The sequence below is a fragment of the Dromaius novaehollandiae genome, chromosome 4, assembly GCF_036370855.1.
Source record: "Dromaius novaehollandiae isolate bDroNov1 chromosome 4, bDroNov1.hap1, whole genome shotgun sequence".
Classification (NCBI taxonomy): domain Eukaryota; kingdom Metazoa; phylum Chordata; class Aves; order Casuariiformes; family Dromaiidae; genus Dromaius; species Dromaius novaehollandiae.
Genome location: NC_088101.1, coordinates 53,610,431 through 53,627,137, shown reverse-complemented (window position 1 = coordinate 53,627,137; position 16,707 = coordinate 53,610,431). Strand labels below are relative to the sequence as shown.

Below are 16,707 nucleotides of genomic sequence, written 5' to 3'. Positions count from 1 at the left end.
TTGTCAGTAAGCTATTTAAAATACATGTCTAATTTAAGCAAACAAACATTGTTTCTGAGTCATATTGTCCTACTCAAGTGCCAAAATTTTATAATTAATTACCTATATGAATTAGGGCACTAAGGAAGAAACTGCTTGCTCCCCTCAATTTCTTGTAAATCTGTCTTGTATCATACTTCTAAACCCATTTTATTTTAAATTATACAAAGGGACGAAATACACTACTGCTTCTAAACTTCTGACACTCTTACATTGTCAGTGCTATAATTTTATTTGCTTGCTGCAGCAATCCTATGCAAATTTCTCATACTGATTTTATGTTTTTTACCTTACTAGCTGATGTGCTCTTTCTAAGAAAGGTGTCCAAAACCTAAATTGTTGCTGTGTCATATTTTGGATTTGATCAGCACTCATTGCAAGCAGTTGAGTTTTAATTTGTATTTCTCACCCTTTCTTTCACCCCAGTGAGGCAGGAGCAGAACCCTGCAGTTGATGCAGGTGCTCACCAAACTATAAAGGCAAACGCTGAGGAAGGGATTCTCCTGGCAGGCTACAGACATACAAAGACACATGAGAATACTGTAGGTGTTCTCAAGAGTATATTATAATCCAGCAGCTGGAGTAAATTCCTTAGGGCTTATAAAACTCTTTGCAGAGGAAAGAAACCACACATCAGTGGGTCTTCTCCCTTTCTTAATCTAGAGTTGTAGTTTTCCCATTCCCTTTTCATAAAGAGGAATGGATAAGCATCAGAGAACAGACGACAGGTATTAACGTCCTTGGCCTTGCAGCCACACATACACAAGTTCCACTTCTTTGTCCTTCCTTTAGCTTCCAGTGCTAAATGTACCTCTGCAGCTGCAAAAGAGTTGTTGTCTTGCTACCGTGATTTACTTTCACTAACAAAATCCTACTAACACTGCAATTAAAACAGCACTTAGTCTAGTGAATCTCCCATGACACTTGAGACAATTTCACTTGCCCCCAGTGTGTCTGGAACATCCTGACCTTCTCCAGGCACCCAGTCATAAGAATGCCACTTCTGGCTTTTCACTATAGCACAGTAGAGAAAAAGAAGGAATGAAAGGGAGGGGGAAAGAACTGGAGGCAGCTGGGTCTTTCATAAGGACAGGGTGGAATACTCCTTTAAAAAACACCAATCAAACTAAAGGTGGGAGAGTTATATAATTCTCTGTGTCTTCTTACCTTTTTTAAAGGAACTTGGGACAGAGAGAGGAAATCAGGGGAAAAAGAAGAAAAAAGTTTTTTTTGGAAAGGTAGAAAATTTTATGTTTTAAGGAGGTATGGAGAAAAAACATCTGAAGGTGGAATAAATAAGAGAAGGAATAAAAGGAATAGAGAAATAGAGAAATAAAAAGAAAATGAATAGAGGAAGCAAGAGTGAATGCACATAAATTTAACTATATATTATTGATATTTTGTATAATGCTACTTGGCAGTTTCCTGGTAGGTGTCCTACATTGCTGATTTTATGAGAAAGAACTGGGAAGACTATTTTTAAAACTCATGTTTAATTAACACTATTAGCTGTCTACACTGGATTTTGTGTTTAAATGCTGGGGTTGATTGAATGACTACCTATACTTTTATTAATAATAAGAGAAAGAAAAATAGATTATTTTGTACTTTGGAGAGGCTTTCTTTTCCTTCTTTTTCTTCACATGAATAATTCTATGGACAAATTCAGCCATAAAATCCTATTATATAAAAGAGTGACTTTCAAAGAGGTTCAGGACAGAGGTTTCATACTCACATTCCATACAGTATGAAAGTCTGCTGCCAGTTATGTCGTTGTAACTCCACCTTCCTGTTTTGTCTTACTTGTTTTTATCAAAATACATACTAGAACTTAGATGGGAAGAGGTTGTATCTTTTCACTTCCTAGCACATTGATCCTGACTGATCTACGAAATTCTGTACAAATACAAAATGTAATAAAATTTCACATGCATCCATCTCTGTCATTCCCTGCTTTTTTCCCTTTGCTTTGTTTTAGTCTCTGAACTGTATTATTACCTTTATTTCTCTGAGCTATGATATTACTGTGATAGTAGCATTTTCTGTCTTTCTACTTTTTCCACTCTCCAATGCAAATGCAATCAAAGGGGAAAAAATACTCTTAGCCTGATTCTGCTGTGATCCAATTCAGCAGTGTGATCCTCTGACATCAGCAGTATTGTTATTTTAATCACCTTCATACAGCTTGCTGAACTGTGATGATCACCTTAGCGTCCTGCAACATCTAGGCAATACCTTGTTGGAAAACATGCTGTTCTGCAGAATTTTTTTTTCTCCTGAATGAATTACAGAAATTAGAATTAGAAAAGATCAACTGGAAGCAGTAACATAATTCCCTTCTGTAAAACTGGTAAGTTACTCAGGCGAATCCATTTGCTCTCTAGGATACTGTAATCATGGGAGAAGGGGCTAATGTTCAAAAGGAGTAGATGGCTTGACCTCCAAATCACACCAGCCCAGTGAATTGTACAAAAAACAATCCAGACATATACCTAAAGCACCAAAACCAACGTCACACAGCTCAAGATGCTGTTGTGCTGCTGTTCAGAGGGACCTCAGCAGCCTGGAGAAATGGGCAGGGAAGAACCTCATGAGGTTCAACACAGAGAAGGGCAAAGTCCTGAACCTGGGGAGGAATAATCCAGACACTGGTACAGGCCAGGGGGATGGAAAGCAGCTTTGCAGAGAAGGACCTGGGGGTCCTGGAGGACAACAAGATGAACATGAGACAGCAATGTGACCTTGTGGCAAAGGTGGCCAACAGCCTCTTGGGCAGCATTAGGAAGAGCATTGCCAGCAACTTGAAGAGGGTGATCCTTCCCCTCTACTCAGCCCTGCTGAGACACACGTGGAGTGCGGGCTGCAGTTCTGGGCTCCGCAGGGCAGGAGAGACATGGACGTACTGAAGCAAGCCCAGTGAAGGGCCACAAAAATGATTAAAGTATTGGAGCATCTGTCACGTATGGAAAGACTGAGAAAGTGGCCACCGTTCAGCCCAGTGAAAAGATGGCTTGGGGGGATCTTATCAATGTATAAAAACACCAGAGGGAGGGAGTAAAGCAGATGGAACTAGGCTCTTCTCAGAGGTGCCCAGTGACAGGACGAGAGGCAATAGGCACAAACGGAAACACAGGAAATTCTGTTTAAACAAAAAAAGAACCTTTTTTACTGTGAAGGTGACTGAGCACTAGAACAGGTTGCCCAGAGAGCTTGTGGAGTCTCCACGCCTGGAGATATTCCAAACCAGACTGGACAATATCCTGAGCAACCTGCTTTAGCTGACCCTGCTTTGAGCAGGGGATTTGGACTAGATGGTCTTCAGATGTCTCTTCCAATCTCAACTATTCTGTGATTCTCTGAAGACATCCACCACTATGTCTGCCTGCCCCAGTTTCTAACCTCCACCTGCAAGACAGCAGTGTTTGTTTATTGTCTTCAATGTCATTAGTAGCTTTCTTGATATTTTATCCTATGTCTTAATTCATCCTCTTCCCCAGGCTGAGTAGACAGAACAGAATCGAAGTTAAGAATGATTTAAATGGAATTTTATCCAATGGGATTAGATATCATGACTTTTGCATTTTGGTGAAAAACTGCAGAACTGAAAAATTATTTATTTACACACTGAATGGGGCACACAACTATAGTGATACTCATTTTGACTATCGAAATGTGTGTACAGCACTTCAACTATTTGTGAAACAGCAATTAAACTTTTTATTTTATCAACATCTACTGGAGATCTGTTAAAAAAGTGTTTCAAAAAACTGAATCATTCACTCAGATTTCAGAACTAGTTATTTAACAAGAGTGGCTTTCATGTGTTATTTTTATATTGTAAAATTATAAATATATACAACAATGTTAGTTTAATCCAATCTTCATACCAAAGTGTATATATATGTTATCTGGACATTATCCTGATAAAATTTCAAAGGCTTCTTTATAAAAATGGAAGGTGTCCTTCAACTTGCTGCTGCCTCTAAAGCAAATTATCTTGGCTATGAATATACTGCATAGACTTTCAAAGCAAAATATTTTATAGCACTATGTAATTTAACAGTGAGATGAGTATATCCTGAAGTTCACTGATAGCTTAGACTGCTAGCATTTAAAGTCTTTTCTCAAGCTACACTTCTTGAAAAAAAACCCTGACTACCACTAGATCCTTATGATTAGACCCACAAAAGGACTTAAGCCAAGTCCTACCGACTTCTACATTAGGTGCCTAAATCTGTAATTGTGATCCTGGCCTTTCCTTTACTGCTGATTTTCCCACACGCTTTATATTTCATGGCACCTAAATTACTCCAAGAGCTAACATTGCCCTTCTTGGCATAATCAGAAATACCTCAGTCTTGACAGTGCTGAGCTGTTCAAAGTCCTATGCATCTAGTAAACTAGTACTTTGTACAAACTAAGTATTCCTATCATGTGAGAGATCCAATGTAAGAGGCATTTTCAAAGCAGCCCTGGCATGTCACAGAAAATTGCCAGAGGCAAGTTACATCCCCAGGTCTGTAGCACTTCTTCAGCATATGGATTCAACTCCCTCTCTCCCTGACAGCAAAACTCACATCACTTTATTCTCAAGACTGAAGTACCAAGAATAGCACTGACAAATATTTTTTAGACTGTAAGAAGGAGAACAGTAGCTGTCTCAGTCACACCTGTGTCATGAGACCACAGAGAAGGATGGGAGGTGATAAAGTCACAGAAAACTATATGTCATTTGCATATCTGCAAAACTGTTCAATCACATCTACATACTCTTTGGCTACAGCCAACTTGCAGCTGACATCAAAATTCTCCATTCTTTTATTCTAAGTATTATATAATTCCTCATTGCCATTTTCTGCCAATTATGCTTTCATGCATCTAATTTTCTTGGCCAGAAGATGGCATAGATATTTCAAATTAAATTGTTGCTGCATCTCCATTGGAAGTTTCTGTATGATAATTACTATAATCTAAATACTGTGGAGTGTATCAGTGTGATCTTTCATTTATGCTGTGCTGGTTATGGCAAATTATCTTCAACTCGCTATGCAGTGCAATGAAGTATTACAATGCAGGTTATTCTTATAGCATGGTCTTTCAACAAATCTGTTCTTTCCTGTCTCTGAAATCTATTGTTTTGTAGCTCTCCAGCTGTCCAGACCTGTGAGACCACGACCACCCTGAATGTCTATCAGCTCCAGTTAAAAGTTGAGGTTACTTTGGTTCTTGCAGAATCTGAACTAGTCTATGACATTCAAAATCTCTGCCTTAGTAAGATTATTGCATATGAGTTTGGGCTATAAATATTTAATACTTTCTCCTCCTACTTGCCTGACATCATTGCAGCTGGAGGCAATTGCCGTGCCCATAATTACATAGCAGGCTTCATTAATGTCCCCACTAGATGACAGTGGGTCTGAAAATTTCTTCCACTATGAGAGAAATATGCACTTCTGAATGAGGTTGTATGAAAACTACTAATAATATAAGGACTTTTCTCAGTTTAAAAAGAGAGGTTTTCCTACACATTTGGTGCTGAAATGTGCATTATGGGCTTTAAGCCATTCATTCACATTCCCTTGTATCACCACTTGCAGCACCAGGGTTAATTCGCTAATCAGAAGCAAAACCCACAGGCCCATCACGCTATTCAAATTTAATGTGCACATGGACTTCTTGATTCAGGCCAGGTTTATAAATAGTGCCTTGAGTTTAAAAATAGGCATTTCATATCTAAGGGAGTTGATATTATGATCTGCAAAATGAATGAAGCTCCTAAGAGTAACTGGAGCTTATGTAACATTTATTTCTACATTTCTGCTCAGCTGTTTTATGTCATTTTGATGCTGAGCTGCAAAGAATGTTAGTGTCATAATCCTTTAAAAACTTTCTACAGTGAAGCTGGAACTGTCTGCACACTTGCTAGTCTAGGTAAACTTAGATGGCTTTGGGATTTTGTCTGAGAAACAGTGATCACTGGCCCTCCTTACGGATGCTTTTTTTTTTTTAATTTAATAGTTTTTATGGCACATGACCTCTGTGGAATTTCCAACTGGGCTGCCAGATACAGCACCTTTCCAAAGATTCTGGAGAGATTTTCCTTTTCTTGAAACCTTACTATTGGTTAAGCTTTAAGGGAGAAGTGTTTCTGAGCCTATAAAACTAAGCTCTGTCCCGAAATACATGAACAAGAGGAGTTTATTAAATTTGCATTAGGTACTCACAAAAACAGCTTTCACTCCTTGATTTTGTAGTTGCTTGTGACATTTTAAATGGGAAATACTGGTGCTAATGGAAGAACATTAAGGGCAAAAATGTTCATAGATTATGAAGAAAATACAGGGCTTGCATCTGTCATTGAGACACCATTTTGTGCATGAAGGTAGCCATGTGACAGAAGCAGAGGTAACAGAAACAGGTATGCCTAAAAGATGCTTTTCTAAGGAAAGAAAGTCCAGCTCTTAGTAGAAAATTAAAGCAGACTGTACTGAATTTTGTGCTTAGCCTTCTAACCTTGCTTTATTTATAAATTAGCCCATTGATGCCTCATATTCCAGATACAGAGGCTTAATCATTCCTACCATTCTGTTGTGAAGGGGAGGAATTACTTGTTTTCTATGCTAGGTGTTTTGCCAGCTGTCTATCAGTTCAGTCAGTTTTGCCAGATGTCAGAATGGTGTTGTGTTCAGTTATGGCTATGAGGTGCCGTATTTTAATTTTCTACTTTCCACTGTAGACATTGATCGGCACGCATATAATATTAGTCTTATTTTCACTTACCAGCACACAGCCCCAGATTCACATTCTGAGCCAGGGCTTTTTATAGAATCAAATGAGATCAGTTCTGGACTAATGAGATACATTTCAAAATGCTGCAAAATCTGTAAGCTATCCTTGAAGAAAATCAGTAAAAGTGTTAAGAGTAGTCAGAAATTGGTGCTTTAAAATATAAATTAAAGCTTTGACACCATTAAATACATGAAAACTGTGGGCATAACAATCTTGGAAATACTACATTTGAATAAATTACAACTTCCAGAGAACTTGATCTGAATTTATAGTGAAGCAATCTATTAAATAAGCCTCATTATGAAATGATCAGAGATGACTGTTCACACATATGGCAGTATCTCAGAGGTGATAAAGAGACAGTAGATAAGAATGGCAAGGACCTGCTAGGTAGAAATTAAGTTTGATCTCATAATTTGTCCAATGTTGCAACATTGCCATCCTTTTTCCTTGAAAATACATTTAACAAGTAAACATTAAAGGTCTGAGCCAATGGCGACTGAAAGAAAGCTTTGAACCTGACTTCAATGGAAGCTGCATCTACAGTTTAGTTTTGCCTAAAGGCAAAAGCATCTCTTTAGCATAAAAATTCTGCACTCTTAGATAAATTTGGTACCACCTGAAGCACTAATACATAAAGAGGAAATGTAATGTTATAGACTGCAAAATGTAGCCACATGATGAAAACAAGATGGTGTCTGGAAAAGATTTGTAATAAGAAATCAATACATTATTTAAATGGGAAATAATGTGAAATAGCTTAAGAGAATTGATCTGACAGTCTGGCAACCAATATTAAAAAGTACAGATAAGTCTTGAAAAATAGGAGAAGAAATAGTAGCTTTACCATTTTTGCCACCAAAATGAGATCTTCTCCACAATTCATTCAGATTTCATTAGCACAAAATACTCTGGCTAGAGTTCCCAATACTTTAAAATATTGTTATTTTGTTCCACAGATACATTCTTTTGTCCAAGCTAAAAGTTTTGGAAGAGAGAAAATACTTCACATTTTCAATATATGAGGAAACATCTCTGCAGACCACATCTCTCTCAGTTATACTCCAAAATCTGAAGAAAGCATTTGTCCCTCTGCTTCTTTTTAATCTGCTGGCAAAGTGCTCAGCCTTCCAGTCTAAGTCACTAGGAGACACTTAGCACCATGTAAATTAAGTGACTGTAATTTTCTATTATTATTCTTCACCTATTTAAGTTTCTAGAAACTTCTGGAAACTCTGCAATTCCCAATAACTTCAGGACCTATTCAGCACTACATCTAGGGAATCACAACTCACATAGCATTTTGTGTATGTTTCGCAGATAGCGGTTGCAGTGGGTGCAACATTATGTAGTTCTTATGTAACACTCTTCGACCCATCTTGACATGATGACAATTAATCCCAAACATATTTTTTACAATCTGTCAGCATCACAGTTTTTTCCGTTCCATTTACGTTGTATTTTGCTCTTCAAAAAATTAAGTTACCTGGGAGAGCACTTCTTTGTTTCCTGTTACTTTGAATGCAGTTTTTTAATTGGCTGGTAGGTCTGATGTTGCAGTGTGTTTGCTGAGCAGAGGGGCTTCTTTTTCAGTTATAGCAGAGAAAATATTCAATGGAACATTGCTTTGGACTGCATCTAAAAGCACAGCCCGCCAAAGCCGGTTACCATTAGCTTATCTTTCTTCCCACATACATCTATAGCACAACAGCTGCTTAAGTTATTTACATGGCAAAGTCAAGAAAATCAACCGGTACATCCTCAGTTCAGCCAAACCGGTCGTTGTGGTATGTTATGTTAGCTGTTATGCTATTCTTTAGTTACATAAATGACATTTTTTTTGCAGCAGCCTGATCTCACTGTCTGAAGGAGTACTTTTTGTTCATGAAAAGTTATTCAAGATTTTGGTGTTACAGAGTTTGCATTTTTTTTGTTCAATGTGGAGTTCCAGGCTTCATTTGCAGCATTCTGTTCAAACCCAATTCTAAAGATAAAAATTACTTTATGCCTAGATCTTCCTTATGGTACTCACCACTACAATATCCAAGTGCTTCACAACATAAAAGAGTTTATTTTCACAATAGCCCATATATGGGGATTTCATAGAATGTTAACATTTTCCACTAATTGTGGGTGCCTAAATCTAAGGTCTTATTTTTAAAGTACTTATTATATAACGTGTGAAAACTTAACACCATTGCTAATTAGACGTCAATGTGTGAAACAATGAACCTCAGAATACCCAACAAACATACTAAAGCCAAATAAATTTTTATTTGAATTGGCCATTCTACAACTACAATGTTCCTGTGCTCACAAGGAAAATGTATCAGAACTCAGGTTTCAGGAGAACACTTCCTGAAAGGCAGGTTAAAAGTCCTCTTTGCAAGCAGGTAGCTAGTTTCCGGCCAGTTTTCTAACTGTGAGCTGGAAGCCTGGAATTTTGGTTTCCATGCTTATGAATTTTTAAAAGGACAGGCTCCCAGGACACACTGTTCTTCTCCAGCTTCTATATGAAGCAGCTAGTGTTTCCAAGACTTTCAGACTTTCTGGCTCTAGGGTAGCCAGAGAGAATAAGCTGAGACAACCAGGGCTCCCCATTTCAGGGAAGCCTGAAATTTGGCTGCCTCAGAGACAAAACGCCAACACTTGCTAAACACTCTCATATTCTGAAGATCCTTCTCATATATCCCTGTAAAATCAAGCATCCTAACTAACTAACCTCTACAGTTTTCGATTATTGTTTGTCTATCTCTATGCCTCTGTCTTCTGGCCAGACCTACCATTCAGCTTCATTCATCTTTCATTCATTATCAGTCAGCCTTCTCCAGCTTGTATTAAGACTTTTTTCACTTCCTGACCCAGTCCTAATACTGTCAAACAGACCTTTCTCCACTCTGTTTCTCCTCCAATTTCTCCACTTTTCCTTCATCTGTCTCCATTTTTTCTTACTAACTCACAGTTACAAAGAGTGAATGCAATGGAAAGTCAGGTTTCCAGAAGCCTTATCTGGCCAGTGATATTCCATTTCAGCTCCCAGTCTCAGTTCTCTTGCCCAGTCTCCTTGGTGCAATGAATCATTTATCCTCCACCTGCTGATACTACCTTCAATTTGCATTAGTCCCCCACAGGCCAGTATGAGGACATGAACAACAGCATGCCTTTGCTGTCTTAGTTCAGTTATCTGGTCCTAGCCCCAACTAAAACCACATTAGAACTTCAAGGCAAGTGCTCAGACCTATGCTACACCTTTCTAATAAAAGCAGAATCTTTGGCTGTGAAAATATAAGTCTCAGCTGAGAATATGAAAGCTGAATTTTTTGAAGACTTTTACCTTGGCTAACCTGTGTGGAGTCACACAGTGATAACAGAAGAAAGGTACTACCTGAACACACAGTCACACAGCTCCTCCGCTAATCTAGGACTGCATTGTTTGCCAAAGCACAGGATTGCTAAAACTATTCAGAGAAAAGCACATCAACTTTCTTTTTTCGACATGGGGCAAAAAGAAACCATTTCTTGTAGCCATGTTCTTTCAATTGCTGAAGCTTTTGGCTCAAGTTTGCCAATAATGATAATAAGAATATTAATCAAATGCACCAGCAGAAGTTGCAGCACGCAGCAGAGAGAAAAGCATTTTATGTGCAATCTCTAGCTAAATTGAAAACTTATACTAAAATGTAAATTGGATTTTTTAAACACGACATTTTAATAAGAATGCTCTTTGTCACACCTACAGTTTATATGGTGCCATTTCTGCAAATTTGCAGCATTGTGTGAAAAAAAAATACCAACAACTTTTCAGTCACTTTCTACTTCTCAGTCATAAATTATTATACGCAGAGCTCTGGGCTTTACACAGTGTCTTGATCCATTCCTGTATCATTTGCCAGTATGTCAAAGGTAGATTCTGAAAGCAATGTTTTTTTCCCTTGTCCTATTCTTCTGCTTAAAGGAGGTCTTACGTTTGTGCTGAAAAGATCTGGAATTCTGCCACCGCCTTCAGGATAAGCATGTATCAGTCTGGCAGTGAACTCCCAGACAAAAAGAAGACACAACTACAGAAATCAGCTAGAGAAAGATATTTATAAATCTAGATACAAAAACTATGAAAAGTAGTGTAGCAATCTTTCACCTGAGGCCATTTATCCCAGCTGCCCTTAGTTTATACTAATGTCACATGTCAAACTCAATGCCTGTATCAAATAAAACTTACACAAAAGGAAATAAGTGGAATCCTGAGCCAAATAATTTCTATGTTTTTCTCTGTGTGTGTTTGCAGATTTAATATTTCCACCTGACCCTTTAAAGCATCAGATTAGTGAGAGAACACACATTTTAAAATGTTTCAAATAAAATATTAAAGGATGATTATTTTGAGCCTTATAGAAGCTAAAATGCCCTACTAGTGTTTTCTTAACCTATTTTTATCTCTTTGTATTTTAACTACTCAAAATAAAGGCATAAAAGCTTACAAAAGCTCACTTTGGAGTACTAGTGAAATTTTGTGTCATATAGAACTAGGAATATAGTTTCTTACAATTTCCAGTAGGAGCTCATATTTGATTTTCAGTGAATCATCTCAGGATTCCAAAGTATAATCCCATACACACACACATATGTGAACACACATACACATTTATATACATACATTCATGCATATGTAAGTATGTATATATACACATTGATAGCTTTCTGTAGATATGTATGTATTTGCATACATAACTAGGTTAATCCATGTAGTAGTTATTTTTAAAAAACGAAGAAAAATATAATCATGTATCACCTTAGAAAGGTGAATGGTTGCAAGGCATTCAGATGAAATATAACAAGAGTTATCATTTACATATCTAAAAAAAAAGAGAATATATAATCTATCTATGTTCAAAGGATTAATTCAAAACATATATTTATGATGAGTTCCATTGTCTTTGAAGAACAAAGACAGGATCTTTCAGGAATGAACACAGTCTAAAAAAACTCCATTCTAGAGAATGGATCATTGCTTAATTTCCCAGTCAGGATGCAGAGAAGGATGTGGCATCAGTGGTCTGTGGGAACTGTCTTTGTCACTGCCTGGCATCACTTGTTTTACTGAAGACCACATCTCTTAATTTAGGAAAAACAACTGAGTTTGCATTCTGCTCAAATCTCAGAAATTCCTTCTTAAAAAGTCCAAAGCTGCTACTTACCAAAACATGAATTGCCAAGGTTTAGTTAAGTGCTATTCAGTAGATTGAAAAAGACAATGTCACTGTAATGGAAGCTTGAAATACAAATAGAAAAATAGATTTTCATTTCAAGGCTGGAAAAGTTAAGGGGTAATTTAAGGAAAAGGAATGAAGTTAAATATGTAAGGTAAATGTAAGTTTTGAAATTTATTAGTCATCATACTGTTTATGCTGATTTTTCAAGAGAGACTATCTATTTCGGACCAAAGCAGGCTTAAAGTTATGAATATTTTAATTAGACATGAGTTCTCAATTTGTGAGATTAGGAAAATCCAAATAAATGAGATGATAAAAATAGTACTTCATGGTAATTAAAACCCCAAAATAGTTTTCTTTTAAAAGGTGCACCTTTAAGTTGAGCATCTTCCTCTTTAGATTAAAAATGAATCTTATTTCTGATATGTAGAAATGAGTTTTGATCTAGAAACTAGAAATTAACTAAATATAAAGTGTTCTACTAAGGCTGGCCATTAAAAGACTGAGACAAGCAGTGACAGAAGAGAGCAAAAGAGAAACTAATACTTGTCTTTTTTTATTTATTTTACAGGAAATGTATTTGTTGTAAGCCTGGCCATTGCAGACTTGGTTGTAGCAATCTACCCATATCCACTGGTCCTCACATCTGTATTCCACAATGGATGGAATCTGGGATACCTTCACTGCCAGATTAGTGGCTTCCTGATGGGCCTAAGTGTCATTGGATCAATCTTCAATATTACAGGCATCGCTATCAATCGGTATTGCTATATCTGCCACAGTCTCAAATATGACAAGCTGTACAGTGACAAGAATTCTTTGTGTTATGTTTTTCTTATCTGGTTCCTGACCTTCATTGCTATCGTGCCCAATCTGTTTGTGGGATCTCTACAATATGACCCTAGGATTTACTCGTGTACATTTGCACAATCTGTGAGCTCAGCATATACAATCGCAGTAGTGTTTTTCCATTTCATGCTTCCCATAGCCATAGTTACTTTCTGTTACTTGAGAATATGGATCCTTGTTATTCAGGTAAGGCGAAGGGTTAAACCGGACAACAATCCCAAACTGAAACCACATGACTTCAGAAACTTTGTCACGATGTTTGTGGTATTTGTACTATTCGCGGTCTGCTGGGCCCCTTTGAACTTTATAGGCCTTGCTGTGGCTGTCAACCCAGAAACTATAATCCCCAGGATTCCAGAGTGGTTGTTTGTATCTAGTTATTACATGGCATATTTCAACAGCTGCCTTAATGCTATCATATATGGACTCCTGAACCAGAATTTCAGAAGAGAATACAAGAGAATTATTGTCACTTTTTGTACAGCAAAAGTTTTCTTCCAGGATAGTTCTAATGATGCAGCAGACAGGATGAAAAGTAAACCTTCCCCACTGATTACAAACAACAATCAAGTGAAGGTGGACTCTCTGTAAAAATGGGAACCTTATTATTGTCATTCAACCACATCCAAATACAGTGTCTGGTTTACTAGACCTGCTATTAAATATTACAGTGAAATATCTGTTCTACACTGAAGGCACTTCGATAAAATCCTTTGCATGATACTTGGGAACCAAAATTACAGAGCCTTGACAAACGGATCCTATTATACAATAATGTATCTTTCAAATAGCAACACAGTCATATTCTTCAGGATATTACAGGATTACACATGGATAATTTCTTTTTTTTTTTTTTCTTAATGGAGACAACAACTAGAGACAGTTTGAAACAGAAATATCCATCTAGCCCAGCCAAGTAAAAGAAATTACAAAACCATTCTTACCACTTTCTACTGGCTTCTCCTTCCAGCCAGGTTACGGTCATGATTCTAAAACCTCTGAGAAGTTATTTTAAAAGATGAAATCAGGCCATTAGCAAATATATTAGTGAGACTATATTGGTGAAGTGAGAAATCAAGGTATTTGAAAAGACATCAGGATATTTGATAAGTATCTCTACCTATATTATTTTGCTCCTATAATGGACATAATTCTTTATTTTTGTGGAAATTAAACCTCACCAGCCCTCCTAGGAATGGCATTCCCAACTGACTTCTAAATTTTAAAATAGCTTGTAGGAGGATAAATTTACCTGATTCATTATTTTCAAAGCTACAAGGGCAAGGAAGATAAACAGGAAGGAAAGAAGAGAGACATAATTCAGAAAATCAAGCTATCTGGGGGAGAAAAAAAGGTGAAGGAGGGGTGGGGAGAGAAATATGAAACACCATTCTTCTTTCTGAAGAAACAGTAATACAAGAAATTGGAACGTCTCCCAGAGGAGATTTTGGGAGACACCTCCTAGAAACATAAGCAGGGAAGGCTGTTATCCCTCATCCCTCAATTAAATAAAGTATGGAATTTCTGAGCCTCTCCAAGAAGATGATGCATTTAAGAAGGACAGCAGGTGAGGATGACAGTTTGTCTGGTTAGCAGAATCTCAATCACATGAAACCCTGGGAAATGAGAAATATTTGCAGGATGACCATATGATATCTCTCTCAACTTGACCTCCTGAAAAGCTCCTGAGACTAGAAGTTATGCTATAAATTGCCAGAGATAAGCTTTTCAAAATAATAAGTAGGTGTTTACCTACCAGTGATGAAAACAGTATAAAAACCTAGAGCAATGAGACATGTCCAAATAATCAAAAAGAGAAGATGCTATTTATGACACTGTTACAAGGAGGAACACACGACTCTCAGGACAGGACTTGCCATATGGATTTTCCACAGATAACAGGTGCCTCTTAAGGGTGAAGAAACACACTGTGAAGTGAGGAAGCAAAGCTAGACAGGCTGTCTGCTGCAACAGTGAATCTGTGTTTATAATCAAGCCCTTCGGTGGAGAAAAACAGTTTACAACAATAGGTGTCACCTTTTTAATTTAATAGGCCAAGATCCTTCCAAATGATATGAAAATATCATGCGGTAGTTTCACTGACCTTAGAGAGAAGGAGCATTTAGGTCTGGAAGGATACTCCAACTGTTGTATGTTTTAATGCTCAAGTGTTCATACCCGCCCTGATGTTCAACTACATTTGAAGTAGTTGAACACCAGGATAAGCATGATTCCAGCCATCTCTACTGGACTAAGAGTTTCTGAATAGCCTATCAGACTTCTGTTAACATATGTTAAAATGTAGACTATATTTAAACCAATTCATTTAAACTATTACTTGCTATGCTGGAAAAAAGTACTGATTTTCAACAGCTGAGACTTCTTAGAAAACAACAGTCACTCTGTACTATATAATTCCTTAAACTAGATACAAATCTAATACTGTGTCATCTCTCTTGGATCATATATTAGTGTACCCTTAATTTAATATTAATAATAAGCTAATGGGAAACATTCATATTTACTTGAAAACTCCACTGATACTTTGTCAACTGACCAGCTTCTTACCTTAAAAATAGGTGCCTCATGTTGCCACTCACTCATGTCAAGTTGGTAATGGAACTAATTAACATTGTAAATCTCTGGAGACGAACTAGCCAGTCAATGCATTGCCAAGGTGTTTGACTCATCTCTGTTTACATTCAAACCCTTGTTGCCAGTCAGAACCACAGTGTAAATAACCAGCTCTCTTCTATTGTAGTATGCGATATGATAGAACATGATTAACAGCATAAATTATATCACAGCTTTCTTCACTGTGATTTCATCCTTAGAGGATGCTTAGCTCTGTAATTTTATCGCTTTGTGTGTAGTGATTTTAGAATAACAAGGGAGGTATGACCATCTTATAGTAGTCACTTAAGAAAATACACTACTTAAATTCTTACAAAACTTGCCTTATTTAAAGCATATTTTCAATGAAAATAATGTCTTATGATACATCTAATAATGTAACATAAAGATAGCTTTAGTAGCCTAATTATCAGTAAATCTAGAATTCTGAAAGATTTTTCACTTGCCCTTTCAAACTGAAAATATATGTTTATCATGTCTACACATTAATGAGCCTTGACAGTTGTTCAAGATACTGTACGCAACACTGTGGATTATCTGAGGAATTAAAGTCCCTTTTAATTTACAAGTGCTAAAATATATTTTTGATGATAATGAAAATGGTTTGCTATATGCAATAAAACATATTATACCAAAGGTATATATTTTATTGAATAGGCCTGTAATTAAAATGGAGAGCATTTTTCAGATCTGGTATTTTGACATATTTGTATTAAATCTAAAAATCACAGAAATGTGCATGTTGGTGTTGTTATGAGCTGCTAAATATAGCAATAATTTTAAGAAATTAATCTCTTGTTCTTCTTTGGGGGAGGGAGGTATGCTAGTCTTTAGAATCTAGTTTAAATTATGGATGAAACCTTTGAGAAATATCTGCTGCCCTCTTCAAAATCATTCTGCACTTACTATCATTCAAAAGCATGTTTTAGCTAAGGTTTGCAAAACAACTCATTGCAAAAGTGAAAAACTGAGCACTGCAGTAATGATTAACTCTGCAGTAATGATTTCTTTTCATCAGAATCTCTTCCTTCAAAGTGGTTGAAGTGATCCATTTAAGACAATGAGCAGCCTCCTACCATAGCAGTTCAGCACCTCATGAAATCAGACTTTTTATGGTCAATATAAATATGATAGATGAAAATAATTGTAATTTCCTTCCATTTTAGGAGGTGGCATTAGGAACTTATCC

The 16,707-nt window shown here is 36.8% G+C and overlaps 1 protein-coding gene across 2 annotated transcripts in view; it reads left to right on the top strand.

Moving 5' to 3' along the window:
- MTNR1A (melatonin receptor 1A) overlaps positions 1 to 16,482 on the top strand; it is a 68,152-nt gene extending 51,670 nt beyond the window's left edge. The window contains exon 3 of one of the 2 annotated variants that reach the window (XR_010389052.1): positions 12,607 to 12,725. Coding sequence is in view for 1 of the 2 variants with exons in the window: in XM_064511063.1 (XP_064367133.1) it covers positions 12,741 to 13,475 (735 nt within the window). In the remaining variant the exon portion in view is untranslated. Of the gene's footprint in view, positions 1 to 12,606 lie in introns of both variants that reach the window. The other variant, XM_064511063.1, reaches the window with a different exon arrangement.
- The last annotated feature ends 225 nt before the right edge of the window (positions 16,483 to 16,707 follow it).